This window comes from Corapipo altera, unplaced genomic scaffold, assembly GCF_003945725.1.
Source record: "Corapipo altera isolate COAL_440 unplaced genomic scaffold, ASM394572v1 22b, whole genome shotgun sequence".
Taxonomy (NCBI): Eukaryota; Metazoa; Chordata; class Aves; order Passeriformes; family Pipridae; genus Corapipo; species Corapipo altera.
Window position 1 is genome coordinate 15,419,914 of NW_020884876.1, and position 19,529 is coordinate 15,439,442.

The 19,529-nt window shown below is 36.1% G+C and overlaps 1 protein-coding gene across 8 annotated transcripts in view; it reads left to right on the forward strand.

Moving 5' to 3' along the window:
• Positions 1–19,529, forward strand: part of MARCH1 (membrane associated ring-CH-type finger 1) — a 227,003-nt gene that overhangs the window by 177,533 nt on the left and 29,941 nt on the right. For 6 of the 8 annotated variants that reach the window (XM_027635489.1, XM_027635494.1, XM_027635492.1 and 3 more), the window contains 3 exons: positions 4,730–4,780; positions 17,416–17,495; positions 17,766–18,503. In XM_027635489.1, the coding sequence (XP_027491290.1) occupies positions 4,730–4,780; positions 17,416–17,495; positions 17,766–18,503 (869 nt within the window). The remainder of the gene's footprint in view (positions 1–4,729; positions 4,781–17,415; positions 17,496–17,765; positions 18,504–19,529) is intronic. The other 2 variants (XM_027635495.1, XM_027635497.1) reach the window with 1 other exon arrangement.

The following is a 19,529-nucleotide window of genomic DNA, read 5'->3' on the forward strand; positions in this document are numbered from 1 at the left end:
AGATGAAGTGCAATCCATTAGCAAGCTGCATGGGTCAGCCCCGAGTGATGCTCAAAGCCAGAGCAAAACAAGGGGCAGCTAGGGAAAGAAATCAGACAAATGGATTAGTTTAAAATGCGCTGTGCTACCCAGCAATACTTAAAATCATTAACCGTGCGTATGAATATTTATATATGAGTCAGAAAGCAACTAGCTAATCTACTGCTTTCTCCTTTAGAATGGGAACCTGAACTGTTCACAGCAGTATTTTAGAAATTTATTATTATTAACCTGTTCCTCTACCCAGACAGAGTTTTATTCTCTTGCTTTAAAGAAAACCACAAAAACAATTGTTCGTTACCAATGCAAGGCACATTTCCCAACTGGAAAAAAAAGAGCTGTATCTAAGCTTTAGAAAGTTTAATGGGCTTAAATTTAAAATAGTCACTTTCTTGGTATGATGGGAGAGGACAGTGCTTATAACAGTCCTCCAAAAGCACTTTCATGAACATGTCATAATCTGAAATTTTGCAGCATTATTTCCCCTTTGTCTTCCTCCCAGAATTTATTTTGAAGGCTGAATTACATTTTCAATTATATCCTTGTAAATGATCTTGGAAAAACTGAATTCTTAGGAAATTTACAAACACAGACTGATTTTTCTTGATATTCCAGTAGAATAGCTACAGGAACTCGTTTCTGTGCCATCACATTTTTTAAAAGATATCTGATGAGTGTTTGCTGGATGTAACACAGGATAGAAGAGATGAGATATTGGTGGTACAGGATGTCTGGTAGTAAGAAAGGGCATTTAATTGAGGACTGTATAATACAACATACAACCCAAAAAGCTCATACCTGTCCAGAAGGAGTCTTGTGAGGAGTTGTTTTGCTGTTTTGTTGACTGGAGCAAAACACTGTTTAAGAATTTTAGAGATCTCTCTGAATATTTTTTTTTAACTTTACTCAAGGGCCAGAACTGTGTGTGTGTAAATTTAGAAAACTCAGTCAGGGACGTCAAAAATCCTCATTACAGACATTAAATAATTCCTGGTGAGAAGTGTAATTCTAAAAGGTCAGTGCTACTTTCTTTGAAATAATCTGTTTGGAAGGATGTGATAAAATATCTCCTTGATACACAAAAAATTGAATAGATTTTTGAACATGTATATCTTTGGATATATCCTTTGGATGTGTCTTTCCTCTGCTCTGCACTGATGCAGCCTCACCTGGAGTTCTGTGTACAGTTTTGGGCACCATAATATAAGAAAGATATTAAGCTCTTAGAAAGCACCTGAAAGAGGGCCACAAAGATGGTGAAGGGCCTTGAGGGGAAGCTGTATGAGGATCAGCTGAGGTCACTTGGTCTGTTCAGCCTGGAGGAGACTGATGGGAGACCTCATTGCAGTCTACAACTTCCTTGTGAGGGGAAGAGAAGGTGCAGGCACTGATCTCTGTGGTGACCAGTGACAGGACTTGAGGGAACAGCATGAAGCTAAGTCGGGGAGGTTTAGGTTGGACATCAGGAATAAGTTCTTCATCCAAAAGAACTAGGTTCTTGGGTACTAGGACAGGCTCCCCAGGGAAGTGGTCACAGCACCAGGCCTGACAGAGTTCAAGAAGCATTTGGACAATGCTCTCAGGCACATGGTGTGATTCTTGGGTGTCCAACACAGGACCAGGAGTTGGACTCAATGATCCTGATTGAACCCTTCCAACTCTGCAAATTCTGTAATTCTATGAACCTGTGATAACTTTTAAAATGTAAATTATATCGAATGTGTACAAAAGAATCCTATTATCAATGTTTAGCGAGCTTGTAGGAAAAGCATTCTTCAATAAAGATAGTTTCTCTTCACTTACAGATATAACAAAAATCAGTTAATCCTAACAATGTGAGTACTTTGTAAAGATAAATCATTAAACAGAAGCACAGATATTCTTTAAGGATACATTTCAAAAGTGGTTCTGCCATAACTTCTGTATTTTGTTCTTTCTTTGTGTGAATAGTCATGCAAGTTCAGTGGGAACTTCAATAAAGAATTCTGTCTTTGATGTACAGTTCTTTAGTGCAACATTTAGTGTTCTATTTCTGTGCTTGTCAGGATAAATCCCCACCAAATACCTGAACCTAGTAATGACAAATTTATTTATTTGGTTTTCTAAAAGCTATAGGGCCAGCACTCTTTCTATTTAGACTGTTTAATGTATGAACTAGTACTTTGCAGAGTGTGGATGCTGGGCGTTTTCAGTTAGAGAGTCAGAAACTTGTAGCTCAAGTGAAGGAGATAATGTGCCAGAAAGAAGAATGAATTATGTAAAAAGCCTCAAGAACTCTAGTCAAGAGACAGATTTTGAAAATTAGTCTTGAATGACGGAATGGTAAAGGAAGTTGGAGTTCCAGAGTTCGCTACACTGTCAGAAAATACAATGTATTTTTTTAGTCCAAGTGATGGGGGTAAAGGCTGCATGCTTTTAGCAGGGAGCTTCTCAACTGTGATCCCTGTTCATAATTTTGAACTACAAAATGGGAATTAATTTCATGGGTCCATAACTCCTGTTATTTTGAGGTCAAAACAGAGTTCCTCTGAACATTGTATCCAGAATATCCAGGCTGTATTTCCTATGGTTATAAATGCAGACATTCAAAACTCTATATAATGTTGTTGAGAAAGGATAAGCAATTACCAGAGCTATAGTGGATAATGTGTCATAGGATTAATATTTGAATCATAGGATACTGCAAGTCAGAAAGGATCATCACTTCCCTGTTCAAAATGGGGGCAAACTAAAGGGCAAAGTGTAATAAATGAATGCATAACTTGAAGAAGTCATTTTTTTAAAATTGGTCTTAAAAAAAAGATGAGACTGACAAACAAACCTGAAGATGGTTCAGTCCTGAGAATTAGCTGCTATGATAGAATAAAATGGAGAGGACTGTGTGGTCAGAGAGTTCAGTGATGCTAGATTTTGAGGGCAAGAGTCTACTTAGTGCTAGTGAAGACAGAGTAGAAAGAGTTCAGTGTATTAATATTTGCAGCGCAAAAAAAATTGTGGCATGAGGAATGCAATAAAAACATAAGCTACCTACAGTCTGAAGCGAGATGTGTAGGTATATGGAACAACAAGTAGTTTTAAAATTATTTTTTCATATAGGTGTGCTTACTGGAGTTAAGATCAAAGCAACTTTTTTAATACAAAAATGACAAATAAAAGTGCTTTCTTCTAAATGTTTGCTGACAAATTGCCTAAGGGGTTTTTTTGGTCATTTTTGCAAACTCAAAGCTGTTCTGTGCTACAACTTATTTGGAATATGCTAATTCCTAGACTAGACATGAGCCTTTTGTAGCTGGAAGCTCCTATATTTTTCTTAGCTCTTTACACTCAAGTTGAGGGGAGATGGGTCATAGTCAAGTTGAAAGCCTTTTGTGGACATGTATGCATGAAATTATTAATGTATGTGTTTGCCTGCCACAGTGATACATGAATTGCAAATTAAGCTACAGAGGTGAAAGCTTTACTTTGGATTTTGATCCCCTGTTCCCCTAAGTAGGTTATCTAACAAACCTACACACATGATATCTAGTTCAACTCCTTCTAGGTAAAAATCAATCTTGTTGACATGAATATTTTACCTGACTGTTTGAACCTACATTCTCAGTGCTGAGAAAAATACTTTCATGACCTCCTTAAGATACATGCATTTACCAAGGGGATGGGCCCTGTTTCTGAAATATTTTACCTTTTTAGTGCAAATTAAGCTGAATCTATTGCGAGAAAAGTGTAAATACTGAACAAATTTTTAAACCACTGCTTCACTCCTTCCTTTGGATTACTAGAAAAATAAAAAAAAACCCCAAACCAGAAAACAGCATGTGCTTAGAAATGTAGCTCTTCAACATACACTTTATTAATGGATTTCAGCTTGTGGTGGTGGATTGTATGTATGTGTTGTTTGCAAGGCTGAGAGGGGATGGAGGAGTAGGTGTTAAATTGAATGACATCTCTGCCTGGTTACAATTTATTGTTCTCAGAACATATCTGGCCAGGAAGTAATCTAGTACAGTTAATTTTGTTGAGAGGATGAATTCAACTTTTTAAGCAGGAATGTGTCCAGTGTGACTAGGAGGTTTTTATTAGTTGTCCTGAAACATTCCTTTTCATACCTAAGTACTAGTTTTCGTGAGAAGCTCTGATGATACATTGATCTTTCATTCAAAAATTATTTTTTTTTAAAAAACTGCAAAACAAACCAACAGTAGTTACATGCTAGCATTAATTTCATAGAATCATAGAATAGATTGGGTTGGAAAAGACCTCCAAGATCATCAAGTCCAACCCCTGATCCAACTCCAATTACTATATCATGGCACTAAGGGTCACGTCCAATCTCTTTTTAAAAACCTCCAGGGATGGTGAATCCACCACCTCTCTGGGTAGGCCGTTCCAATGCCTGATAACCCTCTCTGTAAAGAATTTCTTCCTAACATCTAACCTAAACCTCCCCTGGCAGAGCTTGAGCCCATGTCCCCTTGTCCTCTTTCTTACAGAAATTTCTTTCAACTTTTACTCATGTAATTTGAAAGAATATTGTAGTGGTTTATTTGTTGAACTGTCTTTCATTGTACAGTCAGTAGCCAAACGGAAGAAAAATAGACGAAGAGAAACTCTCTGCAGTCACAATCACAAAAACAATTATGTAGAATCCAAATGACATAACTTTTTTTCATCTTTTAATTTTGTTTTCCAGAATGATAAATCCCCAGGCCGTTCCACAAGTCGATCAAGTAATATTTCAAAGGTATGTGGAATCTATTTCCTTTGCAGAGAATTTAAAGAAAACTAAGGTATCAAATATACTGTACTTTAATCCGCTTAACCATATATTCATTATGTAATATTTTCATTATAAAAATCAGATTTTAAATTTTTGTTGCTGAATATTATGCTTACCATGTAAACTTCATCATAAAGTATAAATGTACAATTAGTTTTTACTGTAATATGTGTAATAATAATAAGCAAATAACAAATGCAGTTTTTTCACCTGCTTTCCACAAGAGTTTAATGTTACGTTAACACTTTGGCTTATGATGGAATTACTGCTTGATTTTTCTCCCCCTGCCCTACCCAAATCATAACAGCTGTATTGTATAAAGCTATGTATCTGTCATCATTTTGGACTGAATTCTGAATTGCTTTTACAGGGATTTGTGGTTCACTGAAACCAGGACTTTACATCTAGATGCTTTTTGGTTTCTAGGAAATGAAGAAGGGAAACTTTAGGAAAGGCAAAATATGATTTATACTGGAGTTCTTTGGTTTTAACCCACTTTTTTCTGTATTTTTGGTTCAGATGTGGCTGAAATCTATGCCAAAAAGCCAGGATATACAGGAGGTAAAAGATAAAAACTCAATAACTGTTTGCATCCAAGCCTAAATATCTACCATGTATTATATTTGTATCTAAATATTTAATATTTTTCATTCAGTGCAAGCACAGTATCTTTAAAACTCTTCCCTACAATATTTTTGTCTGTGGGGTACACACTGTAAAACTCTTTTGTTCTTGGAGCCATAAAACCAAAAGACCGAACTGTGATTTTAATTAAAAATACTAGTTCTATGTTAGGTTCTGCTCTTTTACATTAAGAAGAGAATAAAAAAAAAGTCAGGGAAAAAGGTGTAGAATGTGGTATATTCTACAGCCTGTTATAGAATATGGCTAAATCTCTTTCAGACTCACTGTCTATTATTAAAAATTATATAGTTATAGAATTAAAAGCTTGATCACAGTGAATTGTATTTATTATTTTTTTAGGAGTTTTGAATGTATGTCTGTAATTACTGTAAGTCTATATTGACTTGCTATTACTTTTTCTCCTTTTTTAAAGTCAGATTTGTGGGTTACACTGTGACAAATCATAGATATAATCACTGACATGAGAAACATGGCCTTGAGTAGTATTTATTTTAACATGTTCTGCAGTAATCAGTATAGTTCCTTATTAGAACAGGACACTTGCACTGTTTTAAGTTGCACTCTTTCAGTGTTGCACTTAACCTTTTTCTGATGTATAGCATCATTCATTGTTTTGGATCAATTTTTCTATGTGAAGCTATCTGCCAATGGAGCTTTTCTAATGCTGAAAGACTTTTGATTGGAAATTCAGATTTGTTTGTTGTCCAGTGCTTTTTGTTTCCAAACGCTTTTTTTGGAAAACGGGAGGTTATGTATGTGTGTATACATGCAAAAGCAAACATCTGACCTTGCAGGTTAATATTGCATGGCAGAAAGCAAAATAACAAATACTGCACCTTAAAAAACAAAATTGAAAGTCAGGTAAACTATACATGAAAGGCAAGAGCTGTGTTCTGTGCAGTGTCAGCTCTTGCACACAGTAAAAATTTCAATGGACAGAAAAATTAGAAAGTATTTATCTAAAAATACAAATTAGAGTAATTAAAACATTGTCTTTTACTGCTTTCATTTGCCTGTATGAATAAGTTAAAAAGGTTTGGAGTTACATCTGTGTGTTGTGTATTCCACCCTTGGTTGTACGTGGAACTTCTGCCCCAAAGCAAAGTAAACGTTCCAGGATATCACTGGATTTTGTACCAACCTATTTTTGAAATTAGGTATAGCAAAGATTCTGCAAATACAGATTCATATTTCATAATTCTCTTAAGTTGTTTATTCAGAGAGGACACCTGAGGTTTGCAGTGTATGTTTGGGCAATTTTGCATGCTAGGTACATTAACTCTGCATTTTGTGCTATTACAAATTGAACTGAATTGTTGAACATTGAATATGTCTTATCTAGACATAATGAGAAGGAATAGCTTTGATTTGTTTGTTTTTCACCAGATGCTAGTTAGTATTTACCTATTCAATCTAGAGATTTTAGAACCAAACATTCCCTAGAGGAGTGGGGTATGTGTGTGGAAATCAACACTTCAGTTTTACTGTTCGCTTTTGCTGTCCATTGAGAGTGCAGAAATTCAGCATGTTGCAAAGACTTTTCTTACCTTGCATATAATTTTAACTACTTTAGGCAAATGAAAGGACAAACCTTAAAGTATTTAGATATGATTTCAATATGAAATTATTTGTAATAGATGTTTCTAAGTAAAAACAGTGTCTGTCCAGTATGTTTCTGAACATGTGCTATTATAAAATCAAGCTAACTAGAATATTTTAAAATTATTTTCATGTAACTATAAAATTGGGTAGCTCTAGTTGTGAAAGTTAATTTTTTTTTAGTGTCTATAATGGAGTATTTCATCAATATGGCAGGAGTATGGCAAAATGCTGCTCTTCCATTTGGTTAACTTGACTCAGTGCTTAATCAATTACAGTGGAAACTAAATGTAGGAGACCTATAGCTATACGCCTGTGGCCCTGCTGTGCCATGCCTACACCACTGTGGGCTCTGCTTTTTTCGCATAGGAGACAAAGGAGGGAGAAAGAGCATTTGCTCAAACGGATTGCTGATCCACATTTGTGTTCTCTTTCACCTATTGCAGTGAAATATTCCATTGGTGGGGTAACCACTGAATTAATTGCAGGTATTTGAAAGTAATGTGGCATTAATTTCTATCATTCTTCTGTACTGTACTCACTTCTGTCTACCTGTTTCCTGGTACTCCTGACTGACAGTCAGCTGTGGCTGTCTTCCCACCTGGGAATTCATGCATTCACCCCCTGTCTTTTATTTATTTGTATCAATAAAACTGCCCTGCAAATCCAAAACAACTGCTTCAGTTGGTTTTCCAAGGAAAGACAATTAGGAAAATGTATCAGTGTGTGATTTTTGCTACATTTTTGTTAATAACCTAGATCTTTCCTGTACAATCAATAAGTCAATAAGCAGGTCTTCTTGCTTTCTACCTTGCTAGCATTGGGATCATAAGAGACCATATTTTGGACTGACCAGTATTTCACACTACCTTGTATTGACAAAGTGTAGCAATAGTTACTAATTATGGCTTTCAAAACCTGTCTACTGTAATACACATAAAGGAAAACATAGAATTATTGGAAATGTGAGTTATGAACTAGCCTTACTGGTTTTAAATTATTATTATTTTTTCAGCATCAGACATTTTTTCCTACCCATTTCCTGTTGTGCTGGTAGAAGATCCAACTTTATTCTTCCTTGTAACAGATAGTCTTGTGCAGCGTTCTGAATTTCAGAATTGAAATTTTTCTACCTACACGTGTTTAAAATCTAAGTAAATTAAAAATTTGACTTGGTCATTACCTGTTCGCCATTGCTTAGTTCTGTGCACTGTAGATTTTTTCATTAAACTTCTTATGTCTTCCTAAATATGTATATAATTTAGGAGAAAAGCTAGTCAAAGGAGGATCTGGTTGATTCATGTTTTTTCTGTTGTGATTAACCAATGGAACAAATCTTGTGTTTGAATTACAGTCCATAGAGGTTATGCTTTATATGTGTATCTGAGGCTGCCTGGTTATGTTAAAATGATTTCTGGAAGAAATGTTTCTAAACATTGCAATTATCCTTCTGCATGTTAATTATGATTCAAGAGCTCTATAGAGAAGGATGCTTACTCAGCAGTAAGACTGGAAATTCTCTGATGGGAACTTTGGGCTTATTTTTCAATGCAGAGAAACTCAGGCTTGGAGCAAATTGCCTGATTTTTGTTTTGGCTCAATTACTTCTCAAAAGCCTGGAGCAGGTGTTAGAACACTTTTTCTTTACAAGTCTCTGAAGCATCCATCTAATAAAACTCTGTTGAGTTACATCAGGAAGTGAGGTGATTGTTTTGGATTATTATGTGTGATAATATTCACTGGTCTGATTTAGAATATGAATAACAATAGAGAAAAAACAGAAGGAAAGAATTATTTTTACAATATGTTTATGCAAGTTCTATACTGATTTCTTGTGTCGGGTTGTGGTTCTCTCAGTGAGATACAAACAAAAACCAAAAGGCCTGTCAAAGTAGTGCTAGCTAAAGTTCAAGATGAAGAATTTATTTTCAGTGTATTAACTGTTGATTTGAGCTACTCGGTTTCCGATTCTGAAACAAATTTCACAAACTGGATATCAAGTACTGTAATAAGTAATATGATATTTATCCTTTTGAATTATAAATTACCATCTAATTTCTTCCATTGGAATTGAACAATCACTTGGGTTTTGATATTCTCAAATTTTTCATCCTCTCTGAGTGAATGTATGAAGAGTCCTGTATTGCAGTTTGGATGATTTACACCACTTGAAGCAGAACTCACTTCTACACACTATACTTTTTTTAATGGGTATACTTGCCATCATGCCTTTGGAAGCAATACCAACAGAGAACGTGTAATATCTTCTGTCTGCATTATTGCAAATGCAAGCAAAAATGATAGGTTTTTTGGTGGAAAAAAACATAAAGGAACTTAAAGGTTCTTTTAAAATAAGTTTGTATCATGAATAGCCAGATAGAGGACTGCACTTTGATAGCCAGAAAGAGGATTGCAGCATTTCCAAGATACCTGTTGCATGATGGAATCCTAAAGAGCAATTGCGTGACCCCTTGCATTTTGCTACAGGGGACTGCACTGCTACAGGTTGCTCCATAGTTCTTATTGTTCTTTGCCAATTTCACACTAATAATAAATGAAAATTCTCTTCCATATTGGTGGTGGGTGGTTTTTTTTTTCAAGGAACCATGTAGCTCCATCCTTTCCAAGCATAGCTTTTAGATTACTGTAGTGTGTAACTGAGAAAACTTAGGGATTTCAAAAGAGAAAACAAACCAAGTAAAAAAACAACTCCTTGCGCTTCTAAAGTGTAAAATTTCAGTCTTCAAAAGTACTGTTACAGTGACTAATACCAGGTAGACAAAACTGGCATTAAAATATGAGTGTAAATGTTATGTTAGTCATCTAAATGATTCTTCTTGCTCATAAACAGAATCATTACTATCAAAGGTGAAGACTAACCTGGCACTTAGCTCTCATTTACTGAAAAAACCAACAGCACAAAGTAAACAAATTAGTGAAAAGATTTTGTTCACCAAAACATAATTCATTTTGAAGGCAAAAAACCCCCAAACTAAAACTAGATCAAATTTCATAGTGACTGTTTCTGCACCTTTTTTCCCTCCTAGATATAAATGTTTGATTTCTACTTATAGAGAATACTTCATGGTTTGTCCATACCATTTATGCTTTATTTACAACAAACTTAACAAAAGGTATGACTGCAGAATTTGCCTAAGTCTGCCTAAAACTTAAACTTACGAATAAAATTGCATTAAATACATGTTGGTTCCAGGGGAAAACCATTGAAAATAGTACATTTTCAATTTACTCTTGGATACATTTTTTTTTTAGCCTGTTTTAAACTCATGTTCTAATGAGAGGGAAAACATAAAAAAAAGTGATTTTATGTATACAAAAATATATACAGTTATACAGATTCTGTTTTATTAAATCACAGTTCTTACCAGTCGCGTATTCTGAGTGTACCTAAATGTGCCACATTGACACATCCAGACAAAATTGCATATATGTGTGAAATGTGTTAAGAGCCACAATCTTAATGTTTTTTATACAAGCTTACTTAGTGTGTAATGCTTATATATAATTTTAGTTTCTGTGAATACATTTTGTTATCACAGAATTCAGTCCTTCCTGTGATAACCAATATCATACAGGAGAAGTAGCTTTGATTTGTTTTCAGTAAACAGAGTATGCAAGTTATTACATATGCTTATTGTTTATAATTATTATTAAAATAGTTATGGTATGTAACATACCTACTGCATCCTGGAAATCTTTACATGGCATTTATTTTTTCACCATGGCACTTAGAAGCAGATTTCATGTATTTGTCCTAGAAAGAAATTCATTTAAGCAAACTTTATTTCTACAGTAGCACAAAATGGGGGTGGGGGAAACATAGGAGGTTGTGCAGTTTGAGGTTTATTGAGCTTCTCCTGTTTTTCATAATGATGTATTGTCAGGATTTCACTTCTTCTGGTTTAGTCATTTCAATATTCTTTCTACAACTCTTTTGATTTGGCACATTTAGGTTTCTCTCTTCCTTTGGGCTGGAATAAATAGATATTGAATGCACACTACAATAGAGTTGTTCAAATATAATAATGATATCCTTATGAAGTGGAATTTATCCAGTTTGTCTCCTGCAAAGTCCACCAGACCAAAGGAAGAATATGGTGGCTGTGTGCACTCATATACATAGGCACTTGTGAGAGGATGGCAGAAATGTCATCTAAATGAGATCTGGTTAGTATATAGGAACATTTTGAGGCTTTTAGTCTTTCAGATAGAAGGATATGTGAAACAGGTGCCTTCTTTGGAATAGAAAGTCTAAATGGTTCTCTGAATGCTAATACTGACTACCTTTAGAACTTAAGTGCTACAAAATCTAGTGACAAAGAAGTGTGCTTCTTTGTGCTTCACCTTTCCTGCAGGTGAATTTCCATTTAGCTCCTCCTCCAGCACAACTGCTGATCTCACGTTCTGCAATTTTTGTGTAAAAACCAGCACATCCTTTGTTCCAATTGCCTACATCAGAGTATTTTTCCTTAAGAAGTTTGAAAAATTTTCATTAAGAAAGTGATAATGGCTATAAAGATGCATCCTTGAAGAGAATCATAAATCAAAATTATTGTGTTACTCCGATACAAAGACTTTTGCAAATTGTAATCCATCTGATAATTCAGAGGTTCGCTAGCAGTGCTTCTGTGTCTATAGAAAGAGTGGATTTTTGAGTCAAACCTGTACCTTGAAAATAAAGATTAACATAAATCAGACAGGAGACAGGAGAAAACAACTTAAGCTGATTGAATCTACAAGTCAAAGTTGTAAGTACTTTTATTGGCTTCATTTTTTAAATAATAGGATAGATTTGCCGCTTGCAATTTTGATTTTAGATTTCAAACCATTTTATGACATGATCATACGGACTTTCAAAGGGGCTGAGTGATATTGTTCAGCAGAATCCTAAGGATATTTCTGTTTGTTCCTTTTGTGTTACTTTTCCCTTTCTTCCTTCTCTTCAGAGGCAGGTGGAAGAAGGGGAAGGAGGATAGGAGACAAAGACAAGGTTTAGGGAAGAAATATGCAAGGAATAATTTACCCCCAGAAAATCTGTGAAAACGAATTCAACAGAAATTGAGTTACCAATTAATTTAATGGTTGCTGTAAAGCCATAAATCAGACTATATATAACAGCTTTGAGATCTGAACACAAAGCAAGAACACAATCATAAAGAAACAAATAAAGAAAAGGAAAAAAAACCAAAACTATACAAACCAAAACCATACAAACCAAAACCTAGAAACCCTCTCCCCCAAACCCATGTGCATAAGTTTCAGTTGCCATCAAGACACAGATTGTAAGACATACCCAACTTGGGTCACCTTCACCAGGTTTTTGAACTTTTTAGACCTGAGGAATCGTCCACGTAGAGATTCATAAAGATAATGTGTTTCACAAAAGGTACATGGTTTACAAAGCAAATATTTTCAGATTAAAATACACAGTCTCAGTCTCCTGCTGAGCTTATTGCCATGCAAACTGCTCTCATCTTCTAAGGTATCTGTCCCTTTGCGTGCTGATTTTTAAATAGGATAGTTTCATCTTTTTAACTCTAATGGCTGGTGGGATCTGGAGGATTCTGTGATGCATCACTGCTATTAGAGCAAACTCAATAGGAGAATAAAAGCATTAGACATATTCCCTGTCTGCCCTAACACCCGTCAGTTTTCTGCAACTTTCTGCTTAAGCAGTTTCATAAGTTGACCAGCTTTTGGAAATGCCTCTGGCCTTCCTTATTCAGAACAGACACATCAGAGGATTCATTAGCCTTTCGGTGATATCTGTGTGGCCATTTTATATAAGCTGTCCATTACATCTGGTTTGTTATTTTAAAACTTCACTCCATTCCTATGTGCATGCTTTGCACTTGTGGAACATGTTTTTACTCAGCTTTTCTGTTAGGTCAAAGTAGAGCCCTTCTCTGTTCTTAAGAAGAGCACAACTTGACTCATGTTCTTCAACTAGTTTTAACATGCAGGGTTAAGCAATGTATGGCCTATGAGTACTCCCATTTTTTGTTATTATCTGGAAAATTCTGTCAGATCGTGAACACCAAAATAAAGGCAGTCTTGATTTGAAATTCTTATTGCTTTCATCATTTGAACTTCTTTCTGTCCCCTGTTTCTGTCTTTGTTGGTCTTTTAACACAGACACATGTGTGACACTGAAGTCCCCTTGTGTCAGGTACATGATTATCATCTCACTTGTCCTGAAAACTCTGTATTTACCAGTATTCTATTTGAAAAGTACACTATCAATTCCTGTTGAACATACCAGAAATAATTATGGATGAGTCCTCTGTCATGTCTGTTAATTGAATTGCATATCCTTGACAAGAGAGTTCATCTAAACTGACCAAAACAGCTGAAGATGATGACTGGGAATCTCTCTCTACTAACAATGTTTTTGAAATGTGAAACCTAATCAGCTGGAGTTGGCATTATCCCTCAAACCTCTTCCTTGTGTTGATGGCATAGAGAAATGAGCTGCTTTGCTTATAAATTAATTGTGAGACAGCTTTATTTTGAATTACGACATTTAATTCTGCTGCTGATATAATTTGCTATGATAAAATTAGTTCTTGTTTAGTTTTCCCTTTCCAATAAGCTGTACAATATAGCTGTCTGAAGAGGACATTCATTTAAGGAATACTATTTTTTAAAAAAATCATTATTCTGCCTGCCAAGTGGAATTGGAGTCCTTCAGGATCAATCTGATCCCTCTATTCACTAAATACAGTATCTTAAAATATTCAGTGTGCTGCACAGCAATATAGCAATGGGATAGCAATTATAGCAATAAGATGTGTCTACCCGAGACTGTTTCCAACATCTGTTGCATATATATTCCCAAAAGAGTTGGACTGATAAGACGAGAGCAGAATACCTTCAGAGTATCCTATTCATGTTTGTCAAATATGCCTTAAAGATACACAATTCTCTCTGTAAATACACAATCCAACTAAATGCCACATTAGGTATCTTCACTCTGAGACTGGATTCAAGACTATAATTTTTATTATTTTTTTTCAGTTAGTTTGGGATGTATAACTTGTAGAGGAGATGGTTAAGAGTGGATATTGCCCAAAGAATTGGGGTAAGCCTGGAAGAAGTGCTGGTAGCAGAAAGCTGATGCAATTAATGCTGTCAGAACAGGGTAAGGTGAAAAAGCAGAGGGGTTTGGGGGCAAAGTCTGGACTAGGCTTCCAGCTGAGTTGAATTTTACAGGTTTTTAAAAACAGCTTGACTAGCTGTGAATTACTATATGCATGTGGCATGTGGTAGCAGGGACAGACTTGACACTAACAGGTCACTCTACTCCTATATAATTTTCAGAGATAAGACTAGATTTATGTACAAAATAAATACCTGTGAGGTACACAACTAAGGATCAGAAGATTAATATTAGAAACACTAACTTTCTTGATTTTATTAATCACTCCATCAGTTAATTTTTATTTCTACAGCACCAAACACTTTTATGGTTCAGCTGGACAGGGTGCTGGGACATGTTGTCTAGACTGTGCTTTTGCCAAGAAAAGTTGGACTAGGTGATCGTTGAGGTATCTTCCAACCTGGTATTCTATGATTCTGTGATTTTTACCATTAGGACCTAATTTAAAGTAGATAAAAATCAAAATTTGTATTTAAAAGTTGTAGAAGTCAATTGAATAAACTTACTCACAGGTAAGAATCTGAATTATCTTGTGTATAACTTGGCATTTTGGAGGTTTCTTGCTTTGTTTTTGAAGACTTAAATGGTGCATTGGCATTTTGTCTGCCCAAGTGTCATGTTTGCTTCAATAGGGATTAGACAAACAAGGTAAAAGTATTCATTTTTTAAAAAGATTTTTATATAAATTATTTTTGAAGGAAATAAAATTTTCTCTGAGTTATATGCAGTTAAACATAACATCATTATGCCAGTGCAGGGGAACTAGAAAGTAAATTTGACTGAGCAGGGCTGAAATAGTCCAGATCCTCTTACAGTTGAGAGTGATATATAAGATTTAGGTAATCAAACTGGTAATGTAATTTTTATTTTAAAATAATTAGATTTCCACCTGTCTGCAGTCCCAAATAGTAAGTGTAAAAGGTTTTCAAGGAATTTGTTTTAATTTTTGGCTTGATTTCAGCCTTTTTAAGAACTGTCTAGCTGACTTCCTGCTTTAATAGCTGCTCAAACTTTCTTGAACTGGTGCAGACCTACTGTATGGTTGCTGGGCCAGCTTATCCATTCTCCTTATCCCTTCAAAAGATGCTTGTGGCAAGATGATATAAAAATAGCTTTTACAGCATGGAGATGACCTGACCACCACTTAAGATCAAGCCAAACCCCTGTAGTACAGTGATCCTGAAAGAAGCAATGCTAACAGTCCTGCAGCTGTGAGGAGAAAAAAGAAATGGGAGCTCATCATGAGAGGTGAATTCAGGAGTCCACACTTGACTCTGGGGCTGGATTGCTTCAGCAGTCTTTCACTGGGGGTTTAGTCTGGAGGGACATTTTTTCACATGCAGCAGCAGCAGCATATAGCCCAACAACATGGTTCTGGTGATGATGTCTACATACTTTCTCATTAAGTAGCTTAAGCTATGCCTAATTACATAAAACTAATCACAGAGGCTGAAGTGGAAAAAGATTATATACCCAACCATATATATACCGTAGGTTTCTAATATGCATGTAGGAAAAATTCATACTCTGTCACAGTACATGTGATTGAAATGTTGCTTTTGTAGAAAGAAGATGTGAAATACAGTTTCTCTCACTGATACTTGTCCTTTTTTTCCAGCATTATACTGCATGGAGGAACATTAATGTTCCTCCTTGTTTCTCCAGACATTGCAAAAACATTGTGTCCATATGCTTTATCAATTTAATTTCTCAAGTTGGCTTTGTTTTTGTATCTCCAAGTTTCATTCATGGTAGTGAAAAATTAGGAATATTGTTAGTGGGTTTTGGTGTATTTTTGTGATATTAATCAATAGGTAAAAAGGGTTACTTGAATTCCAAAAGCTAGAAGATTGTTTTAATGCAAAAGCACCATTCTTAAGTCTCAACTGTTATCCAGTCAAAAGCAAAAATGCACACAGTGGTGACTGATGTTTCCAAAAGCTGTATGCATTAAATGTAATGGATATTAAGAACCCTGGGTAAAAGTGAAGTGTCAGCAGGTACTTGCTCTGTGTAATTATTTTTGCTCATACTACTAATTTTCAAACACCTTTTTGATACCACAAAAATATCTGTGAAAGTTGAGCTAAAAATAATTTTAATTACAGACTCTACATGTGACTGAATTTGATTTGCTAGTACAAGAGATTGCAATGACAGCCTTTACATCTTCATATGATTTGTAATTTCTGTTCTTGCTTACTAGTCATCCTTCCCTTGCATCTGGTACACAATCTTGTGGGACTCTGAACCTTGTAGTTTTTTTGTCTGCATTTGGTAGTGATGCTTACAACAGGATAGGTTTCATACTAAAAGCTAATGCCCTTAATCAGCTAAGGGAAGGTAAGAGCTTTAACAATGATTTGTGTTGAACCCTCTTCCCACAAGACTGTGTCTCATGAGGGATCCTGAAAAAACAAAATGCCTTGGATTTACATGTCCATACAGCTCTGCTACCAGTAGATGGTGAGGCAGATTGAAATGGTTTGCTGTTAACACCATCAAAATATGTTTTCAGTGAAAGTATTGAGTAACTGAATCTGCAAGTTGTAGCAACAATCCTATGAGCAAAATTTTGCACACTAAATATGTTTTGTATCTCCTGCTGTTTGAGAATGTGATCAGTTCTGTAGAGATGCAGCCTGCACTTTGGACTTCTCAGGCTCATCAGTTTAACATTTTCAGCTCTTCTCGGAGATCTGATTGCCTTGAAAACCTTTTAAAACACACTTTAATTTTCTCACTGTTTGTTCAGTCCAACATAGGTTAGCTTTGGGTTCTTCATCACTTAGCATAATACAAATGTACTTCATGCCATTTTGAAAGGAATCATCACGGTTGCTTGATTACATGAAATAAGAACAATATCCTTTCCCATCAGACATTTACAGTAGATCAAAATGAAAATTCAAATGTTAAAAGCTGCTTCCTCAAACAATGACAAAAAGTAGTCATGAGCAAATGAGAGCTCAAACACTTCAGTCATTCTTAGTTCCACAAATAGGTTTCGCTTTTGTTCAAACTTCCTGTATTTTGTGAGCTTGTACATGTTCAACAGGGAGCTATGAACAGCAGAAACAGTTACTTTAATTTTTTTATCATGTGGCAAAGCAGTAAAATATCTGCAATGTATTTCATGGACAAAGATTCCAAACTGTCTAACTTATTTCAACAGGCAAGCAGTCCTACAACAGGAACAGCTCCCAGGAGTCAGTCACGGTTGTCTGTCTGCCCTTCCACTCAGGATATTTGTAGGTATGTACTGAGAAAAGTATACTCTAATATGGCTGATACTTGTTATTTGTTTTTATTAAATATTGTATAGCTCTTGCTTCTGCTTAACTTTATTCATAATTTACATAGACTTTAGTTTTCTTTTGATCTCTCTGGTTTTGTTTTTGCTTTTGTTCTCATGTTTTTCTATTAAAATTCATGTTCTCATTTTCATCCTTTTTTTTGTGATTTCTCTCTTTCCACCCACCCTTACCATTTCCATCCCTTTCCTTTGCTTACTGCTTTGTCTAGATCTACTACCTTGCATGACTTGTCAGAAGATGAGCTTGAACATGCAACCCCTGTCATGGTGCTGACCCCTTCTAATAGGGAGTCTGGTAAGAAACACGTAAAGCGAAGGTTTAGGCGGAAAAGAGAGACTGGAGACAATGGTGAGCACACAGAAAAGCAAGGAAAGGGGAAGGACTGTAAACTGCATCCTGAGCCTCCGAGATCCAGCTGGAATGCATCTGATTCATCATCATCTTCGGATGAGAGTCAGTGGGCTCAGGCTAGGAGGAGAGCAAGAGAAAAGGCCAGACTGGCCAGGAGAGGGAGAAGAAGCAATAGATCATGCAGTAACCAGGATGGGTCCTCAAGCAATAATGCTGTTGAACTTGTCACCTTGGGGACAGTGGGAAAAAAGAAACAAGAGGTATCTGACCCTGAGAATCCTACTTTAAACCACCGCCGAAGGGTTCCAAGGCTTAAAGAATCACAGTCTTCAGCATCATCTCAGGAAGCAAGGATTTCCTCAAGAAAATGTGGGAAAAGCAAAGGGAAAAGCTACCACAGAGATCGTCAGCCTGCACGTTTCTTTAGACACAGTAAAGATTTGAAGGACTCCTTTGCAGAGGCAGGCTCTGGCAGTGATGCTCTGGCAGTCCCAGATAATGGAGCACCTGCTGGGGCAGGGCCCACTGTGCCTCGTGCTGTTCAGAAGCCTCCAGTGTTCTATGATGACTGGTCTGATGACTTAGAAGTATGCAGGTTAGTCTCTAATAAGAAAGATTTAACATTCTTAAGAGGAATTTCTCATTGCCATGGTCTGAGTGACCTTCTCTTGACTGCTTTCTGTCACTACTTCTTAGTAATAAACTGCTAGGCAGGCCACAGGAAATAATACAAGAACCTTTGCTACAGAAAAGTTAGCATATCTCAATCTGAAGACATACTTCTCTTACTTAAAAACAGCAGTCCTACAAGGGAAACAGATGTTTTCTTTTCCTCTTATCTATCTTCTTGAAGAGGGACCCACTGTGTCTTCTGACTATTGCTGTGTTTTAAATCTTGAGCCAGAGGCAGAGAATGAAACAGAGTGCCAGATAGCTCAATACAATGGGATATGGAGCTTTTCCTCCTTAGATGATCAGTTCAAATCCAGCTTTGGTCCCTATCTGTCATTTTTCATTGACTTATATGAAATAAATTTATGGTCTTGATTCAGTGTCCTCTAAAGTTGCCATTACCCTCAGGAATCTGATGGATGATGCCTTCAAAACATCCTCTCTGGTGTGACATAATTTGTATGGCACATTACAGTGCCAACTACCTCTACACTGTGAATGTGTAGGGGCTGTTAGGTCAGTACCCATCACAAGGATTGGAATGATACAAAAGGATGATTGGGCAGCATAAGCGTTAAAATAAGCTTTGGGAAAGGAAAAGCAACACCAAGAGTTCTCTTTAGTTCAGAAGTTCAGGCTTCTGACAGTCTGATGTCCTTGTGTGAAGCATGCAACCAGAAGGTGAGCATTTTACTCTGGAAATGAGAGCAAGCTAGCTGCTTCTGAGCTAACATCCAGATTTGGAGTACACATCTGGGAGGTCTTGAGTTACTTAATTTAGTGGTAAATGAAAATGCACCATCCCGTAAGTTTAACAGAACTGAAACGGGCATTTCTTTTTCTTGTCACAAAACCTGTGAGCCAGCATTGACTCTCATCTACAAAATGTAAATCAGACTTAGTTTCTTCATATGGTAACCCAAAACTTCTCACTTTTCTCTGCTGGGAA